Here is a 27,577-nt window from a genome sequence, read left to right as displayed (position 1 = left end):
ATCTACAATAATGCGTCTATGGCGATTGAACTCGGCGAGGCTACGCTCACAGACGAACAACGTCAAAAGGGGTGGCAAGTGGGCTACAGTGAGAGGGAGGAAAGAGCCTACTTTTTTAATGCAACTCTTGGCACGACTCAATGGGAAAGTCCGGCCGACGATGTGAGTAGCGAGACTGACGGCACTCAATCCGGTTGAAGGAGCAGAGGCCTTTGGTTCCCACGGCTCCAGCGGGTCTGATACCTCCCCCGACTCCCAAGGCAGCAAGGTATACATAGGATGTGGTCAGATTTCCAGAGTCTGCAGTGCCAGACTTCGTAGATGTCTACGATTTTGTAGCCAAGTTCGACCGCTTTTTTTAGTTCCTCACTAACCCAGGTAGAGAGCAGGGCCCTTTCTTCATAGGAATGGCCACAGGGTGTTGTTTGTTTGTCACTGGTGCACGCTCGACAGAGAGGAAAGAGAAGTTTACCCTCCTCGCTTCTGTAGGGGAGGACAGGATCAAAGAGTTGGCATGGAGGACAATGCCAATGTCAACGTTGTCCGTGATCACGGTGGGATGTCCTAGCGGAAACTCGGCATACTTGCAAACCCAAGGGTGTAGACTACAAACATCGACATATTTTATGCGTTCATCATTCTGTACCCTATGGTGTAATTTTAGCGCATTTGTTCTCCCCCCCCCCCCCCCCCATAAGATGCTTCGCGCTGTTGGAAGGGTTCCTGGAACTGGAGAGTGTCAACAAAATTTGCCACCGCCAAATCTTCCTTCAACATTTTCCTGAAATGGCACTCTCACATGGTTACCACTTTGTACCCTTGCTTTTGTATGACGTTCAGCCGGTACATGGTGCGGTCATATACATCTTGGACCGTTCCATCGGATCCCGGCAGAACGACATCCCGTCGAGGGTAGCAGCGTGGACAACCGTGCCACAGATCCCCCAAAAATTCGTAAATGATGTTCGTTGTCCTGTCGTAACCATCGACGCGAAACCTGCCGATACGATGCTCTCCCCCGTTCTTAGCATGGTCAATGCGTATGTCGTTTTGGTGGCTAATGCACTCCAACCATTTCATTGCCAGAAGAGAATGCCGATTATTCCATCTATACCCGTGGGTAGGTATGACACCTATGGAATTTGGTTTCAGAAATTTGGTCCTAAACACGGTGTTACAGGCCGAGGCAATGGTAATGTTTTTGAAGGGATCAATATTGCCCGTTACTTTCATGAAAAGCGTACGAAAAGCCATACAGCCCTCCATGAGAATTTGGACGTCGGAACGACAGTATGCCAGAATTTCTTCTTCAAAGTCAAAATGATCGTTCCTGTGTGTTGAGTACCATGCTTCGAATTCTAAACGCTTTCTTTCAGACATCCCATCGGGATCGTAATAAGATTTGTCCGGAAGTGCTCCCTTGTAGTGTTGGTACTCAGTTTTATTGAAAAAAAAGTGAGGAAAAACCCCTTTCTTCAACTCTTTGAGACCAAAGGTAAAGGGAAAAGAAGAAAGAAGCATAGCGAGAAAGCTCAGGGAGTCAATGACTTTTACATCATTGACTGAAAGGCTGAGAATCTTAGCACCAAACGTTGTCCCCCTTATCCGCAAAACAGTCTTGACACACTCTCAGTGCAATACACAAATTTGGAATGTGTTTTAAGACAGGCCCGTGGTCATTTTGCGCCACTTTGTCATCCTGTCTGCATTCGAAATAAAAAAAAGATGAATTTTTGTTTCTTGGATTTCTGCTTTTCCTGACTCTTTTTCTTGTTCTTTTGGTTCGGATCGGGAAGAGTTCTCATAAAACACTGATGGCCTTCTTTGATCACCCGTGTTTTGCATCGCTCGCAATACCCCACCCTACAATCGTGTTTTTTCGGATTTTTCTCTTCTACTGTCGATTAAAACGTTGCAGTTCTTGCACCTGTGCAACAGTTGGCAGATTGATCGTTGTTTTTCAGTGTGCAAGGGTGTCCGATGATTTTCGAAACACTTTTCGCTCTTGAAACACCTGCCACAGTCAGGGCACTGTACCCAATTCTCTAACCGACAGTTTTGTTTGCTTTTGCAGCAATTGCACTTATCGAAGCAGATGTGCTTCGATACTTCATCGTACCCCTTCACGCAAACCCTACAGAAATAGCTCTTACGGAGGAAAGCGGGCGTGGCGACGATGACGTCATAATGCCCGTTATGGAAAAAAAAGGTCAACAATTTGCCATTCTCCCGTCCCTTGTATATGAGCCCATGCGTTCCACCATTGACATACACAGTGATTTGGTAGCCTTTGTCATGGAGATACCTCTGGAATTGTTCTATTTCGGGTAAACCACATTTTTTGGCTTTGTCCACACCAGCCGCATCGTATAATTCCATGGCTTTTAGAGTTTGTGTTTTAAATCTAGCTGGTTCCCTAATCCGACGGAAAGTTTGCGGGTCTTCACTTTTATTGGCATGGGCCATAGCCACGGCTAAAGCCCTCCCGCAGCAGAGATTATCCCTGTTCGAAATGTGGATAAATCTCTTTTTCTTTGCGATGAAGCGGTCCAAAGGGATCGTATTTTCACTGGATTTTCCTCCCTCGGGCATCTGAATGTGGACAATCTTTAGATTAAATCCCCCCAAAAGCCGAAAATCTTCGTTTGACTGCATAATTTGCTCTATGATGGACAGGATTCATTCCACCGCCAGTTGATCTTTTCTTGTCAGAGGTATGCCCGCATCCTGCTTCAAATTGGGAGATGATATGACAAAGCCTACCTCATCGCCTTTCTCAAAGTTTGCCGTTACACGCGTTATGATGCTTTCAAACAATGCACTTACCATATCGTGTATAGCGTAGCGTGCCAAAAGGGTCTCTAAAGGGCGTATCGTCAATATATAGTCCGTGATGCGCCCTCTGAAACGCGGCGCATCCCTTTCTTCCCTCAGCTGAATGGAGTAGAACTCTTGGATCCGTTCCTGAAAAAAATGAATAACCGACATGAAGATATGATATCACGCCATATAATACATACATAAACACATACATACATACAGATGTTATTAGGTGATCTTAATACGTATATCTGATGCCTACACTTTCCGAAAGATTTTCTGACGCATTGACATCCCTCTGCGAGACATCCCGATCCGATATCTGACTGTCGGAAGGTTGGTCAGGATTCTCGGCACTCGTTGACTCCATTGGCTCGGAAAATAAATCCCTTTGTGTGTCTACGATAGAGTCAAGTTGAGAGGGAGCGTTGAGCGAGTTGTCTGTCGGTGAGGAAGACTATGGTGGGAAGGTTTCTTGCGTGCCGTATATATCTTGGCTCTCGAGAGTCTAAGATTGTTCCCGCGGGGTCATCTATGTCAACACGATGATTACAGAAAAAATAGGACAACAGTGAGGCTGTCACGACAACGCACTATCCTATATGAAGCGGATAAATATGTATTGTGAGCAGACACTTACTACCACGTTATCACCTTGGCCAGCTTGGGGAATATCGGGATCGGAGGAGTTCCCTTCCTCTTCACTCTCCAACTCATCCCAGTTGAGGAGTCTCCTGCGCTGATCCACCGCTTGCTGCCTCTGTTCTCTTCTTCGTAGAGGGGCTGATGTTCGCGCTCGTCTTGGCTAGACCATTCAGGAGTCATGTTTCCGGACAAACTAGAAACGACAAGACAACCGGAGAAAAGTCTGCTTACAATTTTTGTCACAATTATAGAAATCAATGGCATTAACGGTCATGCGCTAAGATGCCAAGAACAAAAGATTATGAATGTCTTTGCGACCATATGTTTTCATGCTTACAAAAGTACACGTATACAAACGGTTGAACGTAGAAATATTTGCCTAAAAAGACACGTTATCTTGCCAATATACTCCCTACCTCAGTCACAACATGCATACACCTTAAGTGCACATGCTTGGCTTTATCTATAGTTACTGTCAATCTCGTTTAATATTTTAATATGGGCAACACGTTCTCGTCTCACCTGTTCAACGATGAAATCCAACGAATAATATGTAAAATCGATACACTTTTCTGGGTGCCAACGTCCACTGCAAGTCAGAACTTGTTCCGATAATGTCTTCCAGAGTTGCTTCGTCGTCAGGCTGCGGAACTCGAATGATGATGCGGTTGTCAAGATGGCGATATTTATGGAAGTTTTTTTTGTTTGTTTATGTCCCCAAGACTCCGTAGTAACAAAAAATACCACTGGATGACGGGTGCTATGAAGATAAGGATTATAGTTCCTATTGATCATCACCCTCTACTACACACACAAAAAAGAAAACTCTGCCCTCCATGCTATTTGCACAGAAAACCCCTCGCCGAACGCTGTCTCTGTTCGTCCCTATAATCCCTTCACACACACTTTGGGTCCGAGGAATCTAACAGTAGAGACTATTTGCGATATCGATTACTTTCTCCTTGGCCTTTGCTATTACGCAGGAAGCTCTTGCTCCATATACGTTACACAGTATAGCGCACTACAGGTTGTGTTCGGCAGATAGTGACGGTGCAATCAGTTTCATGCTGACCATGCCACGAAGGCGTCTCATTGCCGCGGAAACATACATTCTGCAACGTGGAAACTGCCTTTAAATAATACCTGCATCTCTTGTCTACGGATATCTCGTCCTTTAAGCATCTCTTGTCTGCAGATATCTCGTGCCAGAGTTAGTTTGGCCGTTCACGCATAGCTGTATAATAGCCATGAACAACGAGTTGCTGAAACCGGCCAAGGTTATCGCCCTAACACAGGTTGTGTTTAGTCAATGGAGTATATAGTGACGGTGCAAACAGTTTCTTGCTGACCATGCCACGAAGACGTCTCATTGCCATGGAAACATACATTCTGCAACGTGGAAACTGCCTTTAAATTATACCCGCATCTCTTGTCTACGGATATCTCGTGTTAGGTTCCCCCTTAACTCATAGCTGTATAATCATCATGAACAACGGCCTTCTGGAAGGAACGAAATTGGTAAGTCCATATTATTTACCCGCTTTACACCATCAATGTCAAGAAAGCGGGCACTATTTTGCCGCGGCAACCGAGAAATCATTCAAATGCGCGCCATTTTCTTCCTTCGTTCCTTCAAAAAAACAAACGCCATACGAACATCGTAAGAACTACGCAAGATTTTGTAGGGTCGAGAGACAATTCTAGAAGCCTTAAATTCTTACGATGATTGTAAGAACGACTTAAGTCGTTCATAGAGGGCTCTTACGTCTTTCGTAAGAATGCCTTACGAACGTAGATTCGTACGGCGTTCTTACGAACAACTCTTCGAGTTTGTAAGGCGTTCGTAAGGGTCTCGTAAGGCGTAGGTACACAATTTGTGCAACTGTTGAGTTTTAGGGGGTATAAAGCCAAACGCGCGAAGTTCAAATCCTCACTCTGTTCGACCAGAAAGTATCTCTGTTAAATATGGGACCAAAAGGGAAGTCAATCAAAGGGAAAAGGGGGAGGGGAAGAAAAGAAAGGAGGGAGATGAGAGGAAGGAGCGAGAGGGGGAGAGTTGAAGCAACAACCTCAAGAGATGAGATGGACGCCCGAAGCGTCTTTTTACCAACTTGACAAAATGTACCAAAAAATCGTAAAATCTTCTTACGGATGACTTGAAAGTGTCGTGAGTTGCGCGTACGACCATCTTACGACAAAAAGAAATCGCTAATGGCCGTAAGTCTGACGAAAGAACAACGCAAGGCATTCTTACGAAAAACGTACGAGTTTTTAATAATAATAATAATAATAATAATTGTTTTGGATATAAACTCAGAACATAAACTCAGAACAACTTCAGACTCTCTTGAGAAACGAAGTGTTTTTCTCTTTGTGCAATGGCCTTTATAGGGTTCGTACGATTGTCGCAAGAATGCCTCAAGTTCTCATTACGTCATAGGGCCATCCTACGATTTTTTTTATGTTGTCGCAAGAAAGTCGTACGTGAAGCTTACGGCATTCTCAAGTCATTCGTCAGAAGATCATACGAATTTTCGTGTATTTTGTCTGCTCTCTTCCGATTGAAAGACTTCCCTGTTGGTCTCATAATTATTTCTTTGACAGGAGATGCTTCCTCGTCGAACACCATGAACAGAATGCGGATTTGAACTTCACACGTTTGGCTATATACTCCTACAACTCAACGATTGCATCAAGTACTCGTTACGAGCACCTTACGAACGTCTTATGATCGCCGTATGAATCTCCGTTCGTAAGGCTTTCTTATGAACACCGTAAGATCCCTCTGTGAACGTGCAGCCTTCGTACAGCCTTGAACGGCCTTCATAAGAAGAACTTACGAAATGGTCTAAATATCGTTCTTGCGGCAGTGGTAGCAGTTCGTAAAGGCATTTGTGACTGAGCCTTTACGAACAGTTTAAGGAAGGTTTATGAACGCCGGCTCTTCTTCTTAAGAAGATGTTACGAAATGATCTAAAAATTGTTCTTACTGCGTTCGTAGCAATAAAAAGGCATTGTAACCGAGCCTTTTCCTGTTTTACACGCGGGCGTGTTCGGCACATTGTAAGGTTCACATTTTATTATTTTTTTCTTTATCTAAGAACATTTTACTTCTTTTCGGCATGCTGCGCTCTGTGCCAACGTGCCTTACTTGTACCAGCATGCACATGTATTTTAATTACTTAAGTACTTCAGCACATACATAACATATCACACATTCACTCGACGGCTCCACGCTAGTCTAGCAACGGCGTGCTGTGTGCCATGTGCAAAATCCAAGTCCCACAGTGGGCGAAAGCGAGAAACGGCGAGGTGAACCGCTGAAGGCTTTTTGAAGCATTTGCTCTGCGAAATTTTCTACCAGATTCACAAATAAAAAATGAAAAAATAAATGAAAAAATAAATGAAAAATTTGAAAAAAAGGATGTTTTTTGTTTTTTAACAAGTCCACTCCCACATTTTGCTTCTGTGAAATGACTCGGCGCGATCTCCATCTAAAACCTCCAGCACCGGTCACAAATACATCACGATCATTATCATTATTGATAGAACAAGGGTTGAAAAAAAAGTAATCTCCATTGATCAACAACTGTACTCTTGGAGCCATGCGAGTAAGGGATAGAGCTACGAGAACACCTAAATCTTCAAAAATGCTTGTGGGAAGTTTCCTTACGCGTAAAATCCCGAAAGAAGTTTATTCATAAAACGCTGTTCCTTGAATTTAAATGGTTGCAGCTTAACTCAACGTCTAGTTGGAATTCTGTGTAACAAACAATCCATGATATTAAGGCAATTGTCCTTTACAACTAGATGTTTTTATATACAAAACGGCCAGCCAATAATCATCAATAATTATATATTTAATCTAAAGTAAACTTAAAAAAAAAACCATCCATATAAGTTACATTGAGTTAAGCTAATGAAATGTCTTATTGCGTCTATGATCTTTACGTGATAATGTGTGATGCTTCTTTCTTGTACGCAAGTAGTGATGATATTATAAGTACATTGAAGTCCTGATCTAATCTATTCTGAAATGACTGCACGGAAACACATGTCAGTCGTCAGTATATAACACAAGTCAACCATCCTACAATACATACTCATTAACTGACCTACATTCTAAACAGACCTGCTGCATTGTATAATGAAAAAATCATGGAACTTACATAGAATCATGGAACACCCATACAGTATGTCCCTCCAAAAAAAAAAATACAATTGGATTTTCGGATTGATAACTTCCAGTGTGAATCAACCATCTAAATGCTACTTCGGGGTCTTTAAATATTCAATTCAATTCAATTCAATTCAATCATAGTTTATTTCCAATCATCGAAAATCAAAAAACATAGTACAAAGTATACATGTGTTGAAAGAAGAAGAAGATTCATGTAACATATATACGAGACAAATTATAGAACAACATATAACATGTACAATATTTAGGAAAAACACTGTATAAATTCTTCGTGGGCGAGCGGAATATAAATTCGATTATGGAAAATAGTGATCCACTAAAAAGCAAAGCTTGTCGGACGTGGATCGCTAGATAAATAATGAGTAAATTATATGCTATTCTATAATAATATACATGTAATTATTTTGAGATACACCGGTTGGGAAAAAAATATAGAATACCAATGCTAGTGCCCGGACACTGCTCACTGAACCACGTGTACCGGGAAAATATGACAAGGACAACACGTTCGTACACACATTCGATTACCCACACGTATATATATAACATCTTAGTTATTATGTTGAAAACCCCATTCAATTTGAATAAGTGGTCAAAGAGAAATGCGGATCGTTGTAACGCATGTCATGGGTCTGAGTCTTCCAAGTTAGGTACTTTAGTCCAGGCTAGGCTCCATAGAAAGTGCACCTAACCTTGTTTTTTGATATATACAATGTTTTTTGATGGTTTCTTGTCAATTCGAGGGTGCTGATTCCAAATCCGATTGATGCCACTCGCGTAACCTTGAGCATTTTCGGCAAAACGCAAAAATCCAAAATGGCCGCCAGATATGCTAATTTGGCCATGATAATCCCAGTTATGTCAATTTTATGACAAATTATTCCATCAAATTTTTTTAAATTTTTGTTCCTAGAGTAATTCTACTTGCACATGCAAGAAATTTTTCATTTGAAGAGGTACATTTAGTATTTTAAGCTTATTTCCAATTCAAAATGTCCGCCACTCCTATACTCATGTACTATATGAATGGCAAAAAATATGCATAGAAATAGAAGACGAATTTTCAGTCACATACCTACGCTTTTACCAAGTTTTGCATGTGCAATGCAAATCTGATGAGTGCCACTACCAAAACAAGCAAACAAACAAGCAAACAAACAGAAAGTTTATTGTTTTTAGGCTTATTATTATTCTTCTTAATACAAAACTTCAAAATAGATGCCACTCATATACCCCTGCACAATATGAACGGCAGAGCGTGTGAAATAAACACATTTTCTTTTTTTTTTCCTGTCACTCAGGTACACTGTTTACCAATTTGTGTGCTGATTATAAATCAGAAGGTTGTTACTAACAAAGGCTGATTTATTTTTTGATGCAAATATCCAAATTTGCTACCTCAATCAGAATTTTTCTCTGGGTATTTGGAAAAATCCACCAAAACTTGAATTGACGCCAACATCAAGATCGTTTATCAGGAATTATTAGATATTAACATTTGATACACTGTAAAAACATCGGTGTTAGATTTAACACCACGGGTGTTAAATCTAACACCGATCAAACTTCAATAGAGGACCACACCCACAGGTGTTAAAAATGCACTGTGATGGTGTTGAAATGTGTTCAGCTGACACTTCGTGGTGTTAATTTGACACTGTACCTGGTGTTATTTTGACACTGTACTGGTGTTAATTCAAAAATGACACCACATGGTGTTGATTTGATATTTGTTGGTGTTAATATCAATGGTTTAACACCCGTCCAGCTTCAATAAGGGACCACACCAGCTGGTGTTACTTTGGTGTAAATTTATTTTCACATTTTTTCAAAAATCTAGTATTTTAATGTAAAATTCTTGATCGCCTTGTTTAAACTAAAAATCAACAAGAAGTGCAGTTACTATTACTATTACTATTATTTATAGTGCGCTTTTCCCACAAGGCCCAAAGCGCTTACAATCAATTCAAAACATGTACGACAGTATGTATAATTGGATAAATGTTATATATACAGCTACGAACTAGTTGCTACTGAAAAGATGTGTTTTCAAGGCTTTTTTGAACACACTGACTGATGGAGACTGTCTAACGGTAAGTGGTAAATTGTTCCAGTGCTTTGAAGCAGACACAGTAAATGTCCTATCACCGGCTAAGGTGCGAATTACTAAGAAACTCTTCAAAAAACAGTTTAAAATTTGGAAATGACACCCGGAGGTGTTAATTTAACACCATAAATGAGCACCGAAAATTTAACACCAGCCCGGTGTTCACTATTTAACACCGGACTTTTTGCAGTGTACTTACTTCCCTTGAGATGTTCAACATCAAAATATTCATTCTGATTTACTGAATTAAAAGACTGAATCCTAGATGATGACACAAATGAAATTTCCAATTAACTGTCCTGTTCTACATTATCTAAAAGCGATATTATACAAACTTTTCAGTCCCCTCATCCGAGAAAGAACATGAGGCAGGGGAAAGTGGAAAAAGGGACCACCTCACTTCCTGTTGTCAAATCTCTGAAATGAAAACAATGCCCCAAAGTTTTAATATTAACCCAGATGAATTATATATGGTAGATGAATTTTACCACCGTTTTTTCGGAGTGAATGTGTTTGAGTATAGGCCTATGATGTCGAGGGAGACTCTGAGATCTGTACAGTGCTGCCTCATTCTGAAAGCAGTGTTATAACAACTTCACACTGCTTGTCTTTAATCTTCAGCATTTGCAGATTCAGGATTGCTCTCGGTAACCAGACGAGCTGTGTTAGGACTCTGAATGATGGCCTCCTTAATGGTGGCTGTAAACTAACTCCACTAGAGGTCTTTTTAACAGATATGTGGTGACATTACATTCACTTCACGGAGGAAGTTTGCAGATGATCTTGCCTTTACGTCTCATAGAAAGTCCTTGGATGACATGAGCCGAGTACTGACCCATCTCAAGACAATAGTGGAGTACTTCATCTTCTGGAGACTTTGCCCCAACCTTTATTAGATTATCATCAGACCCATGCCTTCCATCTTAGTAACCATCTTGCCAACGCTATGTTTAAGGTAGCCCTCTGTGGTAAGCCTTCCAAGCATAGGCTAAGGAAGTCCACCCTCCTTCACTGGCATTCGATCACTCTCCCTCACACTGGAAGGAAAGGATGGCAAGTGTCACCAGTGCCGTCAACGCATACCCTGACCTTCCAAACACGATAGCATGGGGGGGCATTTCATGAAGCGTTTTGTCTGACAAATTTGTCTGACAAATGTGCTCTCAGCCAATCAGATGCAAGGATTTAATAGCTTATAATAGTTTGTCAAAAAGAAAAGATCTGACAAAACACTTCATGAAATGCCCCCTTGAACAACCTGCCATCAATGCGCCTGAAATCCCACAAGCCTAGATTTCCCTACTGTAACTTGAAAGCTTTGACCCCAAAACAGGTTGGTACAGATGCTGGTCTGATGTCATCTCTGATACCACCCAAGTTACCTACAACACTGTCTCTGGCCTGGCAACAAAGCCACAGGACTTCAACGGGTGGTGATCAAGCAAGTCTTCATGTCTTCACCCTGTTTCTATAGCAAATAATCACCCTCTGACCCCTGAGGAAGTGCTGAACATCACCAGATGTGGTTGCAATTAAAACAATTGCAGGACTAATATGCATCTTTAGCCTGAGAATTCTGCAAATTTAGGGCTGATGTCACCTGCTGCTAAACATACAATTAAAGGGTTCTTTAAAGATAATAAAAATGACAGTTTTAGTTTTAAGCCAAGACTGAATGAGATCATGATGTCAAAGTGTATATTATCAACACCTGGGAACTGTGATAGAACTGAAAGAGGTATCTTACATTGCTCCTTGGTTGATGTTTAATGAACAGTTTGTATGGTATTGCATTAGGACAGTTTCGTTTATGCCTTCAACAGATTTTGTTGTTGTTTTGATTCAAGAAGAAAATCAGGTTTGCTCGATAATATCAAGGCGGCATTTCTAAATTAAATCATATCAAAGTGATGGAGGTTATGATCCATTTCGAACTCGCCTCAGGACTGCTCCCTCCCCCCCCCCCCCCCCGCCCCAACCCCTTGCTGGAAAAAAAAAATCTACAATATAAAGGGGTTTTAGTTGTGTCATTAATGTCCGATGTGTTTTTGTCTGCAACCATGTATCTTTGCACTTACTGTATAGGATTTTTCTGTACTTTGTTAATACGGTTTTAGGGGAACGCATAATACAAGCTTTGCTTTCTAGCTTCCCCTCAATTTTCAACATTATTTGATAAATACCATGTATCTAGGCTCCTTAATATATTGTGTTAGTATTACATTTGTATATTCAGCCGGCATGTAGAATATGATGGTATATTGATTCCTTGCGAGACGTTCAGTGAACTTATATTGTTGAGACTTTTGTTGAGACAAAATGAAATATATAAGAAATTGTGTTCAAGATCGTAAGGTTTATGAATATTAAATGCTCATACATGTAGGCCCCCTATATATTGTAAGTGACACCCAACATATTGCACATGCAACACTTTATGATAGCGTAGGTACGGGACTGGAAATACAGTAAATTTGTTCTATATTTCCATGCATATGTTTTGCCATTCATATAGTACATAAGCATAGGAATGGCGGCCATTTTGAATAAAAAAATTAGCTTTAAATGCTAAATGAACCTATATGAAATGAAAATTCGCTTGCAAATGCAGATGGAGTAACTCTAGGAACAGAAATGTACAAAGTTTGGTGGAATAATTGGTCATATAATGCACATTATTGTGTTTATCATGGATGAATTAGCATATCTGGCGGCCATTTTGGATTTTTGCATTTTGCCGAAAATGCTCAAGGTTACGAGAGTGGCATCAATCGGATTTGGAATCAGCACCCTCGAATTGACAAGAAACCATCAAAAAACATTGTATATATCAAAAAAACAAGGTTGGGTGCCTTCTAGCCTGGACTACTTGGATGCTCTTAGAACTGCATAATGTGTGAACACAATGGACGGAACTTGGAGGGAATGGATTCCTGACATGCTCTTCAAAACTCCTCATTTCTCTTTGACCGCTGAAGCAAATCAGATGGGATTTTCTGTAAGATGTGGGTAATAAGTTATAATTTCATACTCTGAAATTGTATTTGGATTGATTCACTATTTTCAAGTTGCGGAGGTTCCCGCTGTATTTATTTATTTATTTATTTTTTTTTTTTGGGGGGGGGACATGTAGTATAACATAGCCATGTCAGTAAACTATGTTGACACGAAATGATTCATTATTTTCTAACAATTTCAACAACTGGTCTCTTCTTAGCTCTATCTGTAGATTAATACAAGTTACAATCTCTAATATGACATGATTACAACAATCACAGTAAGATGCATTTCAACTGTCATCTTTGAACAATGTTTAAGAAAGGCATAATGCATCTAATATGAAGCCTACCAATTGAGGCCTGTAAACAGTCTGTATAATAATTAACTGAAAAGCGGTCACTTGCTGGCTGAAGAACTTTAACACAGAACACCTCTCTCCTCCAAATGCCCAAGCTATACCGCCAAGCTATACTACCAAGAACATTTTATTTCATACCCTAGAGACAAAGGCAAGGGCCACAAGTCATACCTTGAATGGATACATTTAATTGTTTATGGGCAGGGGATTCTGGTGGCTTTTGCTAAACAGTCGGGTCGCGCGCTGGGCGCGGCGCGGCTCGCTGGGGCGAAACTAGCTGCAAAAAGCTGTATGGTGTCTTCAAGAAGACACATCAAAAACAACATCCATATCCAATACCGGCCTGCAGCGAACGTACGTCATGTATCATAACATTGCTTAGGCAATATGCTTTTGGTGAAAGATGATTTCAGCGTTTCAAAGAGAAATGGTTTGGGTATTAAAGAGGAGAAATAGGAAATTCGAAAGAAATAAAGCGACAGTACACTAGCGAAAAAAAAATGAGTACTGTATTTACGAATAATGAATTCATTAGCATTTAGATTAAGATAAAAATCGCAAATAAAAATCATAATGGGGATCCTTGTTTCAGCAATGTGGCAAAGATGTGTCGTTTCACACATGAAGATCAAACCATTCAGTACATGAATGACTCATATTTGTTATGGAGATACATATGTTTTACCCTCAGGTTGACATATAAAAATCATGATTCAAAGTGGACGGAGGGACTATTCATTATAAACATTGCATCGCATCTGAAAACGTTGATGACAAGAGGAGATTCCTTATACTTATTCGTAATCTTTGTTTTCCGAAATTTTTCTTTTACTTTTACCATTCTGCAGTTCTAATTTTACTTTTACCATTCTACTGTTCTAATTTGTATGCAAAATATAGTACTCACTGCATACTCCTTCAGTGACATTTAAAGTAAGATGCTTGTCGGAATGCAAGAGTAATGTCTCAATTCTTAATATGTCTGTCATAATTAAGTGATCGTTTGTGTTCTTTGTATTAGACTGAAGAAATTCCTACCACTCAATGGCATCTCGGTTCAACACACACTCTTCTATCATGGTCCCTACTTGGCGATTTTGGAACTCAAGGATGACAGACTACTGAATCTCATCGATGAGTCATACGAAACTACACGAAGTGAGAAACAGTGTATTTTCATTCAACGTAAAAGCACGCAAATGGTCGCAGCTAAAAAAAAAAGGAAGAAAAAGATGTCGCCTTACCCTCTTTAACTCCGAAGTGGTACAAGATGAAAGCAGTTACAATAACACGAATGTGATAGTTCGATATCTAACGCTCTCATTTCTGTGGAACATGCAAACAAGGTTTAATGCATACGACATGGCAGTGCCGCATACAGATTGTCGACGTAATGGGAGATAGAAAAGAAATTAGTTGAAACAGTTGAACTGCCCCTTTAAAAAAGTGACATACGAATTGTCTCACGTAAATCAAAACAAATCATTTGGTATTTATTATATCACATACTGTTTGAATAATAATTAAATAAGGCGTGCTTTTTAGTTCAGCGTTAACATGATTAAACGTATTCCAGAATCCTTGACATCTACCCAACACCAGCATTGGTCAATTTAACGAATGAAGGTGATATCAATGATTTCCATACAACCAACTGAAAGATACAAATGCACTTACATGATTATGTAACGTACAATGGTAAACTATTGATGTTTAAGAAATTTCCGTCTCTCCGTTTCTGGCAAAAGAGGACATGTAATCTATTTCGAGCTTTGCATGTTACATATGTGACTTTACGAATTCTTTTCAGTTTACATCTTTATGGGCCATACGCATTACGAGCTGCACACCTTTCTTGAGGACTTAAACGACAGGGGACTTTTGAATGGAGACTACTTTGTCGTTGCTGTCTTCTTTCAAGTTTACGAAGAAATTGACCTCCTCACCGGTGAGAATCTTTTGTGTGATATTTTTGTTTTATTCCCGTTTTCTTCAATAAATCTTAGACTTCCCGGATACATTTCTCTTATACATTTACGCTTGATTTCTAGATCAGAATGCTGATTGGATTTTGGTCCAGTTATCACGTCCAATGACATTCTTCTTTCATTCCATAGCAAGATATATCCCTGTTTTGGAAATAAGGATTAACAAGGAATGTTCGTAGTACTATGAAATATTCTCATGACTAATTTTGTCCAATGCATGATGTGTTATTCGCAATTTTGTTCCTTGCGACAAAGAAATATTTACCCCAAAAAAGTTTTAAAGGCTAGCCTTCATGACGTTAGAATTGTGGGGGCAAAGATCGAATATCTTCGTAACAAGTGAGATTATTTCTCCTAATTATGTCTTTCTGTCTTACATTTTCTTCGATGCCTTCAAGCCAGAATTTACATTCATTTGCACGCTAGTTATTGCGAATCAATGTTACAATGTTACTATAAGAGCTATAACTTCAGTTTTTGTTTGTGATTGTTATGATGGAGGTTTTATTCAGATTAGGAGATTGTCTGTTTTTACAGTGAGACCCCACTACTTCAATTAGTTATAAAGTCATAGATATCAAATTAATACGGAAAAACTCCAAAGGTAGATAATTTGGCTTTGTAACTTCAGAAATTTCATATTCGATTAAAAAAATCAAAGGCTTGACGTTTCAAATACTTAATGTTCAAATAATAAAGCTACAAATTAGATCAAAACTTGACTTTTTGACCTGCTGTGCTTTAGTGCCTAACATCATTCGCGAAGGAGTGCATCTAAATTTTACTTCCGACTCTCTTGGAACCGTGCTTTCTCCTTGTGGTCGGTTGTACTATTTTTTTATTTTTTATTTTTTTTGGGGGGGTGTCTTTTTGGGAATACAGTGAGATTCGATATACCATCTGAAGGCGCTCAGTTTGGATCGTTTCGGTGTACCGATATTAAGTTTGATTTTTAGCGACTTTATCGGACTGGTTATGTTTTTTTAACTTAACATGGTGATCATCATGTGACATCACCACCATCTACAGAGCTTCGTGTACCAAGCTTATTATCAATTCTATCATCATTGTCTAAAATTGTGAATGATGCAATAGGGCCTACTTACAATGGCGACAATGTCGAAATTGTTAGAACGACAATAACGGTACTAACATTATTATAATTGCAATGCTTAATTTCATTCAAGAATGCAGTGAAATGTAGCGGGAGGTTTTAGTCAAAGTGACACGAAGTGTAAAACAGTCATAACAGTGTCGAGGGAAGACATTTTTCGTAAAGTCAGTATTGCCTCAAGGACAATAATTGAAATTATTTTACTTAAAACACTCTTACTCCTTTTAATTTGATCTGTACTTTCTCCTTTGCTCCATTTTCCCGTTGCTTCCGCCGATCTAGACCTCATGGCTATGCCAGAGATGTCGAAGAAGCTGGCGAAGTACTTCCATCACGTGCTGTCATTGTTCTACACAAAGGCTGTCAGTCCAGACTTCGAAGACTTTAAAGAGCAGGTTAAGGCATACCTTTCTTTGCCTCCCTTCAACTTTGACAGACAAAGCCTCGAAGATCAAGGGTACACTGTGGAGGTAATGTCATGATCCTGTGTTTGATATTGTGGCTGTTGCAGCATGGTGTAATAGAACAGGTATCGTAGGAATAAGTAGTTTTAGGGTTATCATTATTTCATTTCATTTTACTTCATTTCCAACAGATTACAAATACAAAATGATGTCGTATCGTTAATCTTATTGTTGATAGCACAAATAGCAATATTTTCTATTGAAATTATGTGTTGTTTTCCTGGTGATGTTCGATAGAGTATACTTTTCCACAAAATAAAAAAAACACACATAAAAGTAGATTGACGTAAATAATAAGCAACAGGTCATTACCAATTTAGTAACATTCATTGCGCATTGAGACCATGCAGGAGGCTTGGAACGTTATGCTGCGTTTACACCATGTTCCCGGCGGCCACAGCAGCCCGTTTGCCTGAAACGTAGAGTGCCGTGGGTAGATGAGACATTCTCCTGCTTTCCCTCTACGTATTCTAGTCTTGTTCGTTCCAGTCCTCACCCGGTCAACATACATCTATCAGACGCTGTTCTCACGGCGTCTGGTCATGCTAGACTATCAATATTTTCCGCCGCGTCCCGCTACAGACCGCTTACAAGTTTGGTTACGGCTTATAACGTGTCGTCACATTTTGCTGCGTTAACCAGTTTTATTACGGCATAAGGTTCCTCATTAGCACAGGGACTGCCATGGGATTTTTTTACTTTGACAGTTAAAAATCTGACATGGCATCCACGGCCATCACGACCTGTCACGTTTGCCTATCTCGTCTAACCGCGTTATCTCACTTTCATCCCGTTTTGTCCATGGTGGCCTGAAACATGACTGCCGTGGCCGCCGGGAACATGGTGTAAACGCAGCATAGGAACAGGTGTGGTTGGGGCAGGGCCGGTCTTAGTGTTCCTCGTGGGGTTAAAAGGGATGGTACAGTATTAATGGAGATGAAAATTGGGCTTTAACTTTTTTGCGAGTTACCAAGAAAACACTCATGAAATAATAGTACAAAGCATACCATTTTAAGAGGAATTACTCTATTACTCATTTCACTCACGGAATGTAGTGTTACTAGAAGTTGTGGTCGTCTTCGCCAGCGAAGGACGAACATCACTCTCATCACTTTGGACAATTGTCTTTCGAGTCAGCATAATTGTTTTTCAATTTGATGACGTCATCACCTTAATTTTGATTAAATACAAAGTATCAAAATCTGCCGAGATTACGTTTTTTGTCTATGGGAGGTGAGTTTTCCCCATTCATGCGTTGACCTGACAACGTTCTTGAAGCTGTATCTCAGTTGAATTTGCTCCATCAACTTATTTATGTTGTAGCTGAGACAAAAACTTAAGTAATCTTGCATTTTACATTTTCAAATGTCTTAATAAGAGCTACAATTTTGTAATTAAAAAGGGAAATGCGAATGGAATCAGGACGAAATGATTCTTGATTCATGTTTCACATATAAGTTATGTTCCACACTTTGTTTTTTTCGTGGAGACGTATAGCTGCATGGCTAAGAACTCGGTCTCTGTCGCCACAGACGTAAGTTTGGGCACGTGCAGGTTCGAACCCCAAAGGGTCCACGACAAAAATCCTTTTTCTTTTATTTATTTATTTATTTATTTATTTTTGGCAGTTGAGCTAATTCCGTCGTGTTCCACGTTGAAATCACATTATCCGGCAAATGCATCCATTTGCACACACACGCCGTTTCCCTTTTTCGTATCAGAGGCTGTATTGCTTCGAATGCTGCAAAATTTTGCAGGCATGTACAGCTCGCCCAACTGATCGTATTATATAATGATGGCAAGACTAGACATTGCCATCTTGGTTATGCAAATACTAGGAGTCAAATTTCATACTTGACAAGGCCAATGATAAAGTTAAATGACCCTTAAAACACTTTATTGTAATGTTTAATTTTGTTCGTGTCGAAGACCTCTTGGTAAATACACAGATAGCTTGTAAAGTCGCCTGCTATCACCCGCGCACACACGGAAGGGATTTCCCTTTGTTTTGCATTACAGAAACAGTTCGTCGAAACGTATGTAACTTTTGTACAGATATATATATATAGAACTGGACTTCCTTAATGTATTTCAATGTAACTTCAAGTCCGCATATCACATCCTTTTCGTGAAAATGAGAGTCGAAATTGAGGTATGCTTATAGGGTGTCATTGCTTTTGAATTAATAACACCATACATAGTACTGCTTTGATTACTAACCGTCCCCTGATATGTCGATCTCGGGTGGCCAGTATGTGATGAGCCCAAGCGTATCACCTAACTCATCTTAAAATGACGAGTTGCATATTTATATCCATTTTTGCTATATGACACTCATAAACACATATCGCAACTGCTTTCATTTAAAAAAAAAATAAATAAATTCTAGCCACTCCACAGAGGGCAGTATTACATTTTGTGCAATCTTTGGCCGGATAGACGCTCTGTAACGGTACATCATTCGACCAGTCGGCACAATTATAGGCAAATGCTGTAGGTGAAACAGATAATATCACTCCACCCTGCATTTAGACAGTCGCAACCACCTCACGTGCCTGCGTGATGGTACAGCTAGTCCATACTTACTGTACATACATTTACATACATATACAGAGCATTGAACATACGCGTAGGTCCTTATTAAACGCACAAACAGATGAAAGTCGCACACAAACTTTAAATGCTCGATAAATTCCTCATAAACTCCAGTGATTACTGTTTTCTTTACCTTCTCTTCGCAAAAAATGACAGCCATGGGATAGTTACTCCAGTGGCAAGTGATCTTAAAGCAAGAACAGATAAACAATAGTTTTCTGTATCTCGGCCAACAAGGACTCACGAAAAATTAAAGGAAGGATACATGGTTATAAAGGGAGGTACACAATTATACGCACACATCCGGTGATCGACACGAGTCAAAGCCAAAATGATTCTGAGCGCTAGAAAAACGTATTGATGTCATCAAGTATAATAAATTAACTTTCATACGCCCAAGAAATCACTGCGTGTGCCAACTGTAAGCTTGTTTGTTCGTCTTTTCATTTTCTTGTAGATAAAGGGTCACGCCGCCTACCTGTACGACGCAGTCATGCTCTATGCTCAAGCCCTGAATCAGACTCTTGCTGAGGGCGGAAACGTCACCAACGGCACTGACATTACAAAGAGAATCTTGGACAGGACTTTTCTAAGTGAGTTCTTTCAAGCTAATGAGTTAATGCAAGCACATAATTGATTTATTGTCCGCTGAACATTTCGTCCGTTTGAATTCATAAGCATGACGATAAGATTATGATAACACCAATCATGAGCAAAGGGGGAAATTCTGTCTTCATTGGTTGAAAAAGTATTCATATTTTGCTGCAAGGATGTAGAAAATATGCGTGAATTGATTCCATGGGAATTTATACAGCGATGTCATAGTTATGAGAAATTTGTTTGTTCAAAAATTCATCCTCTGAGCTGATACACAACGGATTAATGGTATAAACAAATGTTGATGACTTCCCGAATCATGGACAATGGTCTTTAGACGCATGAATAGCAAATTCAAACGGCACGCGAATTATAATTTACGACGTTCTGCGTTCTGAGTATCATGTCTCAGTGAAAGACCTGGTATTATTGTTATCAGATTTCTTTTCATCATCCTCAGGTACACGACGGAAGACCACAAAAAATTGTTGTGTGTCTGTCTATGTGTGTGTAGGTGTGTGCGACCTTGAAAGACAAACACACATCAATAAACCCGTTTTTATCTAGAATTATTTTTTTTTATTTCTGGATTTTGGTGTTTTGAGGAGCAGTCCTACATATCTTAATTCATTTTTACAACAGAAATTCAAGTGATTGTACTTATTTTTGATGTTTTTTTTAATATTAGCCATGATTTTTGTCTGACGTTGCTTTTGTCCGTTGTTCTCGCATGAGGTGCTTGGAAATGACCATGATTACGCTATAAGAACCTTTCAAAATAGTCAGAGATAGAATTGATAGCTTGAATAATCGTGCATACCTAGTACTCGGTTCGTAAGCTAATTAAATCTCATGATATAATGATGATCCCTGGATTATGGTCGAATTTGTCCGTTGTCCTCGCGTGAGGCACATGCAAAAAATGTACATAATTTCCCCACAAGAACGTTTCGAAATAGACGGAGATAGGATATATAGTCTTGATATTCATGAATACGTTGCACACTATCAGCATGCTAAATCTAATGATATCATAATAATTCCTGGCTTATAGACACGATAAAATTTTCAATCGCTTATTCGTGTGGACAAAATGAACAATAAGTCCTGGGGCTTCGATGGCTCATAAACTGTGAAAGCTCTCATCTCCCCAAAACATTCCGGGAGTTTAGATGTTCTATCGTTTATTTCACCTTGACAGAAACATCCAATATTGTATGTGTTTGTGTGTGCACGTATACATGAATATGTAATCAAATGGGATATGATAGATAGTGCGGGGTGTTTCTCCTTGAAAAGTGAGTTAGGCCTTCCTGATAGTCGAGGTAGGCCCCATACTGTAGGCCTTCCTATTCGCAGACGACCCCCATGACTTGGGTCATGACTTGATCTTTGCCATGATGAATGGTAATCGCAATCAAAGAGCAATCATCCCCACAGGAGATGTCATTAAGAGCCGTGTGACCTCGTTTCTGTCTCTTTGCACAGGGAATCTTACACGTCTTGTCTTCAATTCCAGACTTCTTGAGCAATACTCACATGTAATTGCCTTCTTTCAAGCTTCATAAAAATGGGTTATGTCGTGCTATTGATACATATCACACCATCAACATTTCTATTAACAAAAAACAATATCTAATGGTCTATGCCCCCCTCTCTTTGTCTTTAACATATATATACATATATAATTATAATCAATGTGCACACGATAAAGAGAGTTACAATGAAACCGAATTAGAATGGTGCTTTTACTAATACTAAGGCCTTTCAAAGAAATAAAGGTGCAACTTATACTATTGTGGGTGCATATTGTTTGAATAAGAGTGTAACCATTAAATGTGCAATGTCAAACACTCTGATATATATTTTACGCACTATAGGTCATTTCATAACTTTTTTCATAGGATTTCACCTGGAATCATCAAATAGCCAGACGTATATCAGCTTGCTAAATCTTTACTTTGATCAGTTCGATCAGTGTGACCAATTTCATCTTCGTTTCTATGGCATGCATCAACGCCAATGGTGAAATTTCCGCCTGCTTGGTTTACTTGCAGTGTTGGTAATTCTGTCTGTCTGATTTTTTTTCCCCTGCCAATTACCTCTTTTTTTTCTCTCTCTCTCACTCTCCCGCTGTCTATTTGTTTATCTCTCTATATATATATCAATCCATCCCTCTTTTTCTTTGTTGATCCCACAGTTTTCTTTTTCCTTTTACGTTTTCCTCCGGCTAATACCTCCATTAGGTTGTCATTTAAATGAATGCTGCTTTATTGTCTGCTCTCATTTCTTGCTCATTCGGGAGAAAAATATATCGGAGTGCAATCGAAGCGTAAAGGCTGAGAAAGAAGCGCCACGGGCGGACCATGTGCTTATCTTGACTTTGCTATGGTACGTTTATGAAGGGTTCGTTGATCGTTGTTGAAGTCATATTGTGCAGTCGATTTCTCCTTTCCTGTCTCCTATTGAGAAGGACGATTGTAGGTGGCTGGCATCATGAAGGTGTATTTTGTTTGTTGTGCTTGGTTTTCCCTTCTCAATATTGTTATGTTATCACTGAGTCCAGATTTGTTTTTGTTTTCATTATTTCTTCCGTCTCCTCACGTCCCTCTTCAATTTCATCCTCGTCTTCCCTGCTTTTACTTTACAATTCGCCCTTTGCCTTCAATTATCATTACAATCGTCGATTCAGTCTTGTAGGTTACTTAACAACATTTAGTCAACTAAATATCTATCCTTTTGTAGATACATGTATGAAGGCTGTACTGTTCTACGTCTTGATATGTTTTGCCTTATTTCATTTCGAGTGTACGTGGCATTAAAGCTGTCGAATAATATGTTGTTTTCAAGAGTAATCATTATATCCTTTCAAGTTATGTACACACTAACATATCATCGTGGGGTTTTTTTTTCCAGTATGATAATACCTTCTTAATCTGTCTACTCTCTCCGAACTTTCTTATTTTCTTATCTCTCCAGCTCCGTTCCTATAGGAAAGTTGGCAAAGGAAAACATAAAACAAAAGAAGAACCCAACATATAGAAACAACGAACAACAGCGAACGTGAACATTAGAAAACAGTAGATAAAAGAAACAATAACCATATCTGTAATGGGGCTTGATTTCGTGATGATTGGTGACTTGTCTTTCCTAGAATAAGCACGTTCATGCTTTCATCCTATCCGCTCATCAATTTCTCCAAAGTATCCTCCTTAACCATTTTTTCTTCCATCTTCCTAATTTAAACCCCTTTATTCTCATTCTTTGTGTTTGTTAGTTTCTTCGTTTCTTTCACTGATATCAGCCACACTGCCGAAACAATATTATCAAGAGAGAAGACGACGTTTGGCAAAATGCGTCATTTACACGCCTGACGCCTGTACATTTTCATACGAATCATACGTGTCCTTCTAAGGGCATAAAAGAGAACAATGCACTTGTCTCCTTTAAAAGGAAAAGAGAATGGTCACGAACAAATGTTAACAGTATAAATAGGACGTGTGCATTTTCCCAAATCAACAAAGTTCTATTTCCCCTTCCATATTTTATCCATATCGTTGTACTGAAATTACATCATAAACCAATTAAAGTTCCAATGTAATGAGCATGCACAGAGATTTAACCAATATTTTACGAGCTGGGTACTTTCGACCTTATCGTTTCAAAAAATTCACTGATTTATTTCGCAAATTTTCAGAATTTACCAGGTTTGCATACAATTACGTCAACGGAATGTCCCTCTTTTCGTTAGTCAGACTGGCTGCTTTTAGCGTGGAAACCGACAACCGAAACATTCGCATCATCTGTGCAGTATAGACTAACATTTAACCGTAACCCTTTCATGCTGCAATTGTCCGAATCTGTCCGTATAATAGAATTGATATCTGACATTAACTGAAGTCTTTAACCGTCCATCGGAATGGCCGCAAAGTTAAGATAGTGGAACGTCATTTATAGCACGTCACTTTGATTACATGTGAATAACCTGGACAAACACGGAATACCCAAAAATAGCTTATAGCGCTTGCCCTTTCAAGCTGATTCAGGCAATAGTTGCTGCTGTCTTGGAGGGTCTGAGGCGGTGCATTATATCGTTGTAAATTGCAATCGCGGGTAAATATGTTTATCGTTGGTTCTGAATATCGCTGCTGGGAAACTGGTAGCTACTTGCGTCTAATGATTGTGATCAAGCGCTTTACCCCCATCCTTCATAAAGTAATCATTAGTGAATATATGTATGGGCAGAGAAGGTGGCCCGACAGACTTTCATTCGAGCGACTAGAGAGACTACTCCAGGTTTTGGGTGCTTTTTGTTTGTTTAAATTTCGGGCTTTGTTCTGCTTGTTCCACTTCCTGGTATTAACTGATTGACTTTCTTGCTCGTGCTCCTTTGTTAAAAATTTAAATAGACGCTATTGATCACCTGTTTCTCCTGTTCAAAGGGATTCAGGTTTGTTGTTGTTTTTTTATATACATATTGTGTAAAAGCAAATAATAGTATGCATGTATATATATATATATATATATATATATATATATATATATATATAGGTATGTATACGTATGTATCAAAGACTATAGAAGCGCACGCAGTGCGCTAAGAGGGAAAACTCTCCCGATTTTACACGTAAACGGGTGTGGTACGCAATGGAGCCCAACGGCGGCCATTTTAGAATGCAAGCCGCTGGATCGTCTGGAGCGTATATCACTTGGCCGTATTACCGAATATACAGAGTGAATTCTGCCTCCCTTTCATTTTCTTCTTTTTAAGGGGCATACAATATAATACAGAAGCATCATTTCTACTGAAGTAGGATATAAAATTGAAGAAATGTATTTTTTTTCCAAATTGTTGTCCCTCAAAATTCGAACTAACTAATGAAAGTACTCAGGCCTCAATGAAACGTACTCCCTCTCCCCCCACCCCCCCCCCCCCCCTCTCCCTCTAGTCTCTCTCTCCCTCTCTCTCTTGCCGGGCCCTGTTGGCTGTAGACCCCTATGTGATATTATTCGAATGATATGAATATCGATTCCATAATTCATATGTTTAGGTCGCTCTCTTCTTCTGATAATGTACGTACCATTGGTATACACTATAATTCTGTCCAGAGAATTTATTCAAGGAACGCAATTTCCTAATATATTATTTTCATATTCATATGTTTTATGGTCAATCTTGTTTAGGTGATAGCCTCCCTCCCCGCTCACCCCCCCCCCCAAAAAAAATGTAGAAAATATTTGACCTGTATTATTGATTATATAGGAATGACGGTTTCAGGGGTGCCCCCCCCCCCCCCCCCCGCACTGGCGAGCCGGGTCCGCTTGAACAAGGAAAGGAAAATAAAAGTGAAAACTTCTTCCCGAACCTCCAAATGCAACAGAAGAGTTTCTGTTTCTTTTTTGATGTATTTAAGTATAAATGTTTTAAAATTATGTAAACCACACACTCACACACACACACAAACAATCCAGTCTCTACAACCGTGACAGGTTGATTCCCCCCAAGATGTTGACTATAAGAAACGGCTGAGCGAGATAGTTTCATGAGAGCGAGTCAGTATATCAGGCACTATGACTCAAACTCCACCATGGACGTCTCATTTACAGACGTATACGCAGCCGGGAGGTGTGGAAGGGTTTCCAAATCCTCTTTTTTCAAGAATCAGATGATGGATTTTCAAATGATTTTGATCAGTAAATAATAAAATCGTGACGCAATTACAGATTTTACCCTGTTGCATTTCTCGTGATCCTATAATTGTGAGAATATACATGTGAGATCGTGATATCTATCACCATACTCCATTTAAACTGCTGGTTTTTAAATTACCGGTGAGCGTTATACATCCAACCCCATAGACTGAGTATGGTGAAGACGCATATGCAGACAAGAGGTGACAGATGTACAATGATTTACGTCTTCATATTTTGTCAAAATAATAATTTTTCTCATTTTTTGATTGAAAATATTTGAGTATGTGTTTCGAGAATATTCCATCAAAAGTGTGTACCCAGATTTGAATTTCTATAAAAATGTAAAAGCTTTCTTGTATAGTAGGGGGTATCCCCATCCCACACCATCTGACCTTCTCGACTCACTGTGTGCATGAGTTTCAAATAAATTTTGATCTTTAGATGAGAAAATCACAATTACAGGCTTTAGTTTATTTTGGGGCTCTTGTTCTTCAAAATACTTACATTTATAGACAACCGACTAAAAGATGTTACTATACTTTTTTTTCTCATTTCAAAATTTCCATATTATTTCACCAAGAGTACATCTTAAAAAACTTAATCTTAATCTTAATATTCAGCGACAACAAATTCAAAAAGGATGATGCTGAACTTGGTAAATACAGGTCGGAACAAGTCAGTCGCATAGGCACGAGGAAGATCAAAAGACAATACTGTCGCATGCTGATGGCTGATACATACGTCGACTTGGCAAAAATGCAAAAGAAAAGTGAAAAAGTCTGCTCTTACCAGTGTTGAACCATGATGAATGATGGAACTTAAATTCTCTCCACGGCCCAAACTGAAGTTGGAAGAAAGAGAAGAAGAAGAAGGAGGAGGAGGTAAGAGGAGGGGGAGGAGGAAAAGAAGAAGAACGAGAGAGAGAAAGGGGAGGGGTGAGGGAGGGAGAGAGAGAGAGAGAGAGGGAGGGAGAGGGAGAAAGTGCCCCTGATATAACACCCCACGTCATTCTGTACATAAGCACTGCTTGGCTTAGGACACAAGTAGGCTTGCATACGGTCATAAATTATCCGGCGAACACTGAGGGACTACAGATTAGAAAGTAAAAAACATTATTCTTCAATTCTATTTCATGATTACGCAGGAAAGCTACTTCTATATGCCATAATGAGGTCCTAAATACATCTTTCATGCATGCCCCCTGAAAAAGAGAAAATGAAACGGAGGCAGAAATACGCCCTCTATCGATCACCCGGCGGTTTGCATCCGAAAATGACGACCGCATCCGCCCATGAGCGTACTACGCAAAATCGGGAGTGTTCCCTCTTAGCGCACTGCGTGCGCTTCTATACTCTTTGACATGTATATATATATATATATATATATATATATATATATATATATATATATATTATATATGTGACCCTGCATCACAAAACCAACAAAAAGTCGCCAGACGTGGATTTTTAGTTAAGGGCAGATTCTTAAAGAGCAGTCTCTAAGCTTTAAAATGATGTATAACTCTATTCAAATGGACTCCTTTAACCTATCTAAATATTGGAAAGAAAGCACACACTCAGGAAAAGTGTGAACTGAGAAAAGAGGCTCTGAAGTACAGGGTCTATTCAAGTGTTTAATCTTTACCAAGCCGTGCTAGCTGTGCAATGATAGGGACAAAACACAGGATGTAAACCATCCGAGCAACAAGAATGAAGGGATTATTAGTTTAAGCTGAAATTAAGCATGTGCTATTATCACATTCTTTCCATGATCAATGCCAACTTTCAAAGCAGTAGACTTATCCTTTCAAAAGTGAAGAGTGTGTGAAGGATTTCAAGAAATGAAAAGGGGACTCTAAGACATACCTGATCATTCTATTCTCCCCCAAAAAAGGGTTGTAGAAAAACTGCTGAAAACACCTTTTCCCATTCATGTTGTGATCCCAAACTAAAGAACAATTAGAAGAAGGATAGCTTTATCAGAAAATATGACAA

General features: G+C 39.4%; 1 protein-coding gene across 1 annotated transcript in view; it reads left to right on the top strand.

The window, feature by feature from the left end:
* Positions 1-27,577, top strand: part of LOC139742777 (speract receptor-like) — a 482,274-nt gene that overhangs the window by 306,100 nt on the left and 148,597 nt on the right. The window contains exons 4-8 of the mRNA XM_071653295.1: positions 14,153-14,289; positions 14,942-15,094; positions 16,002-16,025; positions 16,534-16,703; positions 19,750-19,885. Coding sequence (XP_071509396.1) covers positions 14,153-14,289; positions 14,942-15,094; positions 16,002-16,025; positions 16,534-16,703; positions 19,750-19,885 — 620 coding nt within the window. The remainder of the gene's footprint in view (positions 1-14,152; positions 14,290-14,941; positions 15,095-16,001; positions 16,026-16,533; positions 16,704-19,749; positions 19,886-27,577) is intronic.

Source organism: Diadema antillarum, unplaced genomic scaffold, assembly GCF_040938485.1.
Source record: "Diadema antillarum isolate AM-2024a unplaced genomic scaffold, OU_Dant_1.0 seq00001020_RagTag, whole genome shotgun sequence".
Taxonomy (NCBI): domain Eukaryota; kingdom Metazoa; phylum Echinodermata; class Echinoidea; order Diadematoida; family Diadematidae; genus Diadema; species Diadema antillarum.
The sequence above is the reverse complement of the archived record's forward strand: the minus strand, read 5'-3'. Positions and strand labels throughout refer to the sequence as shown.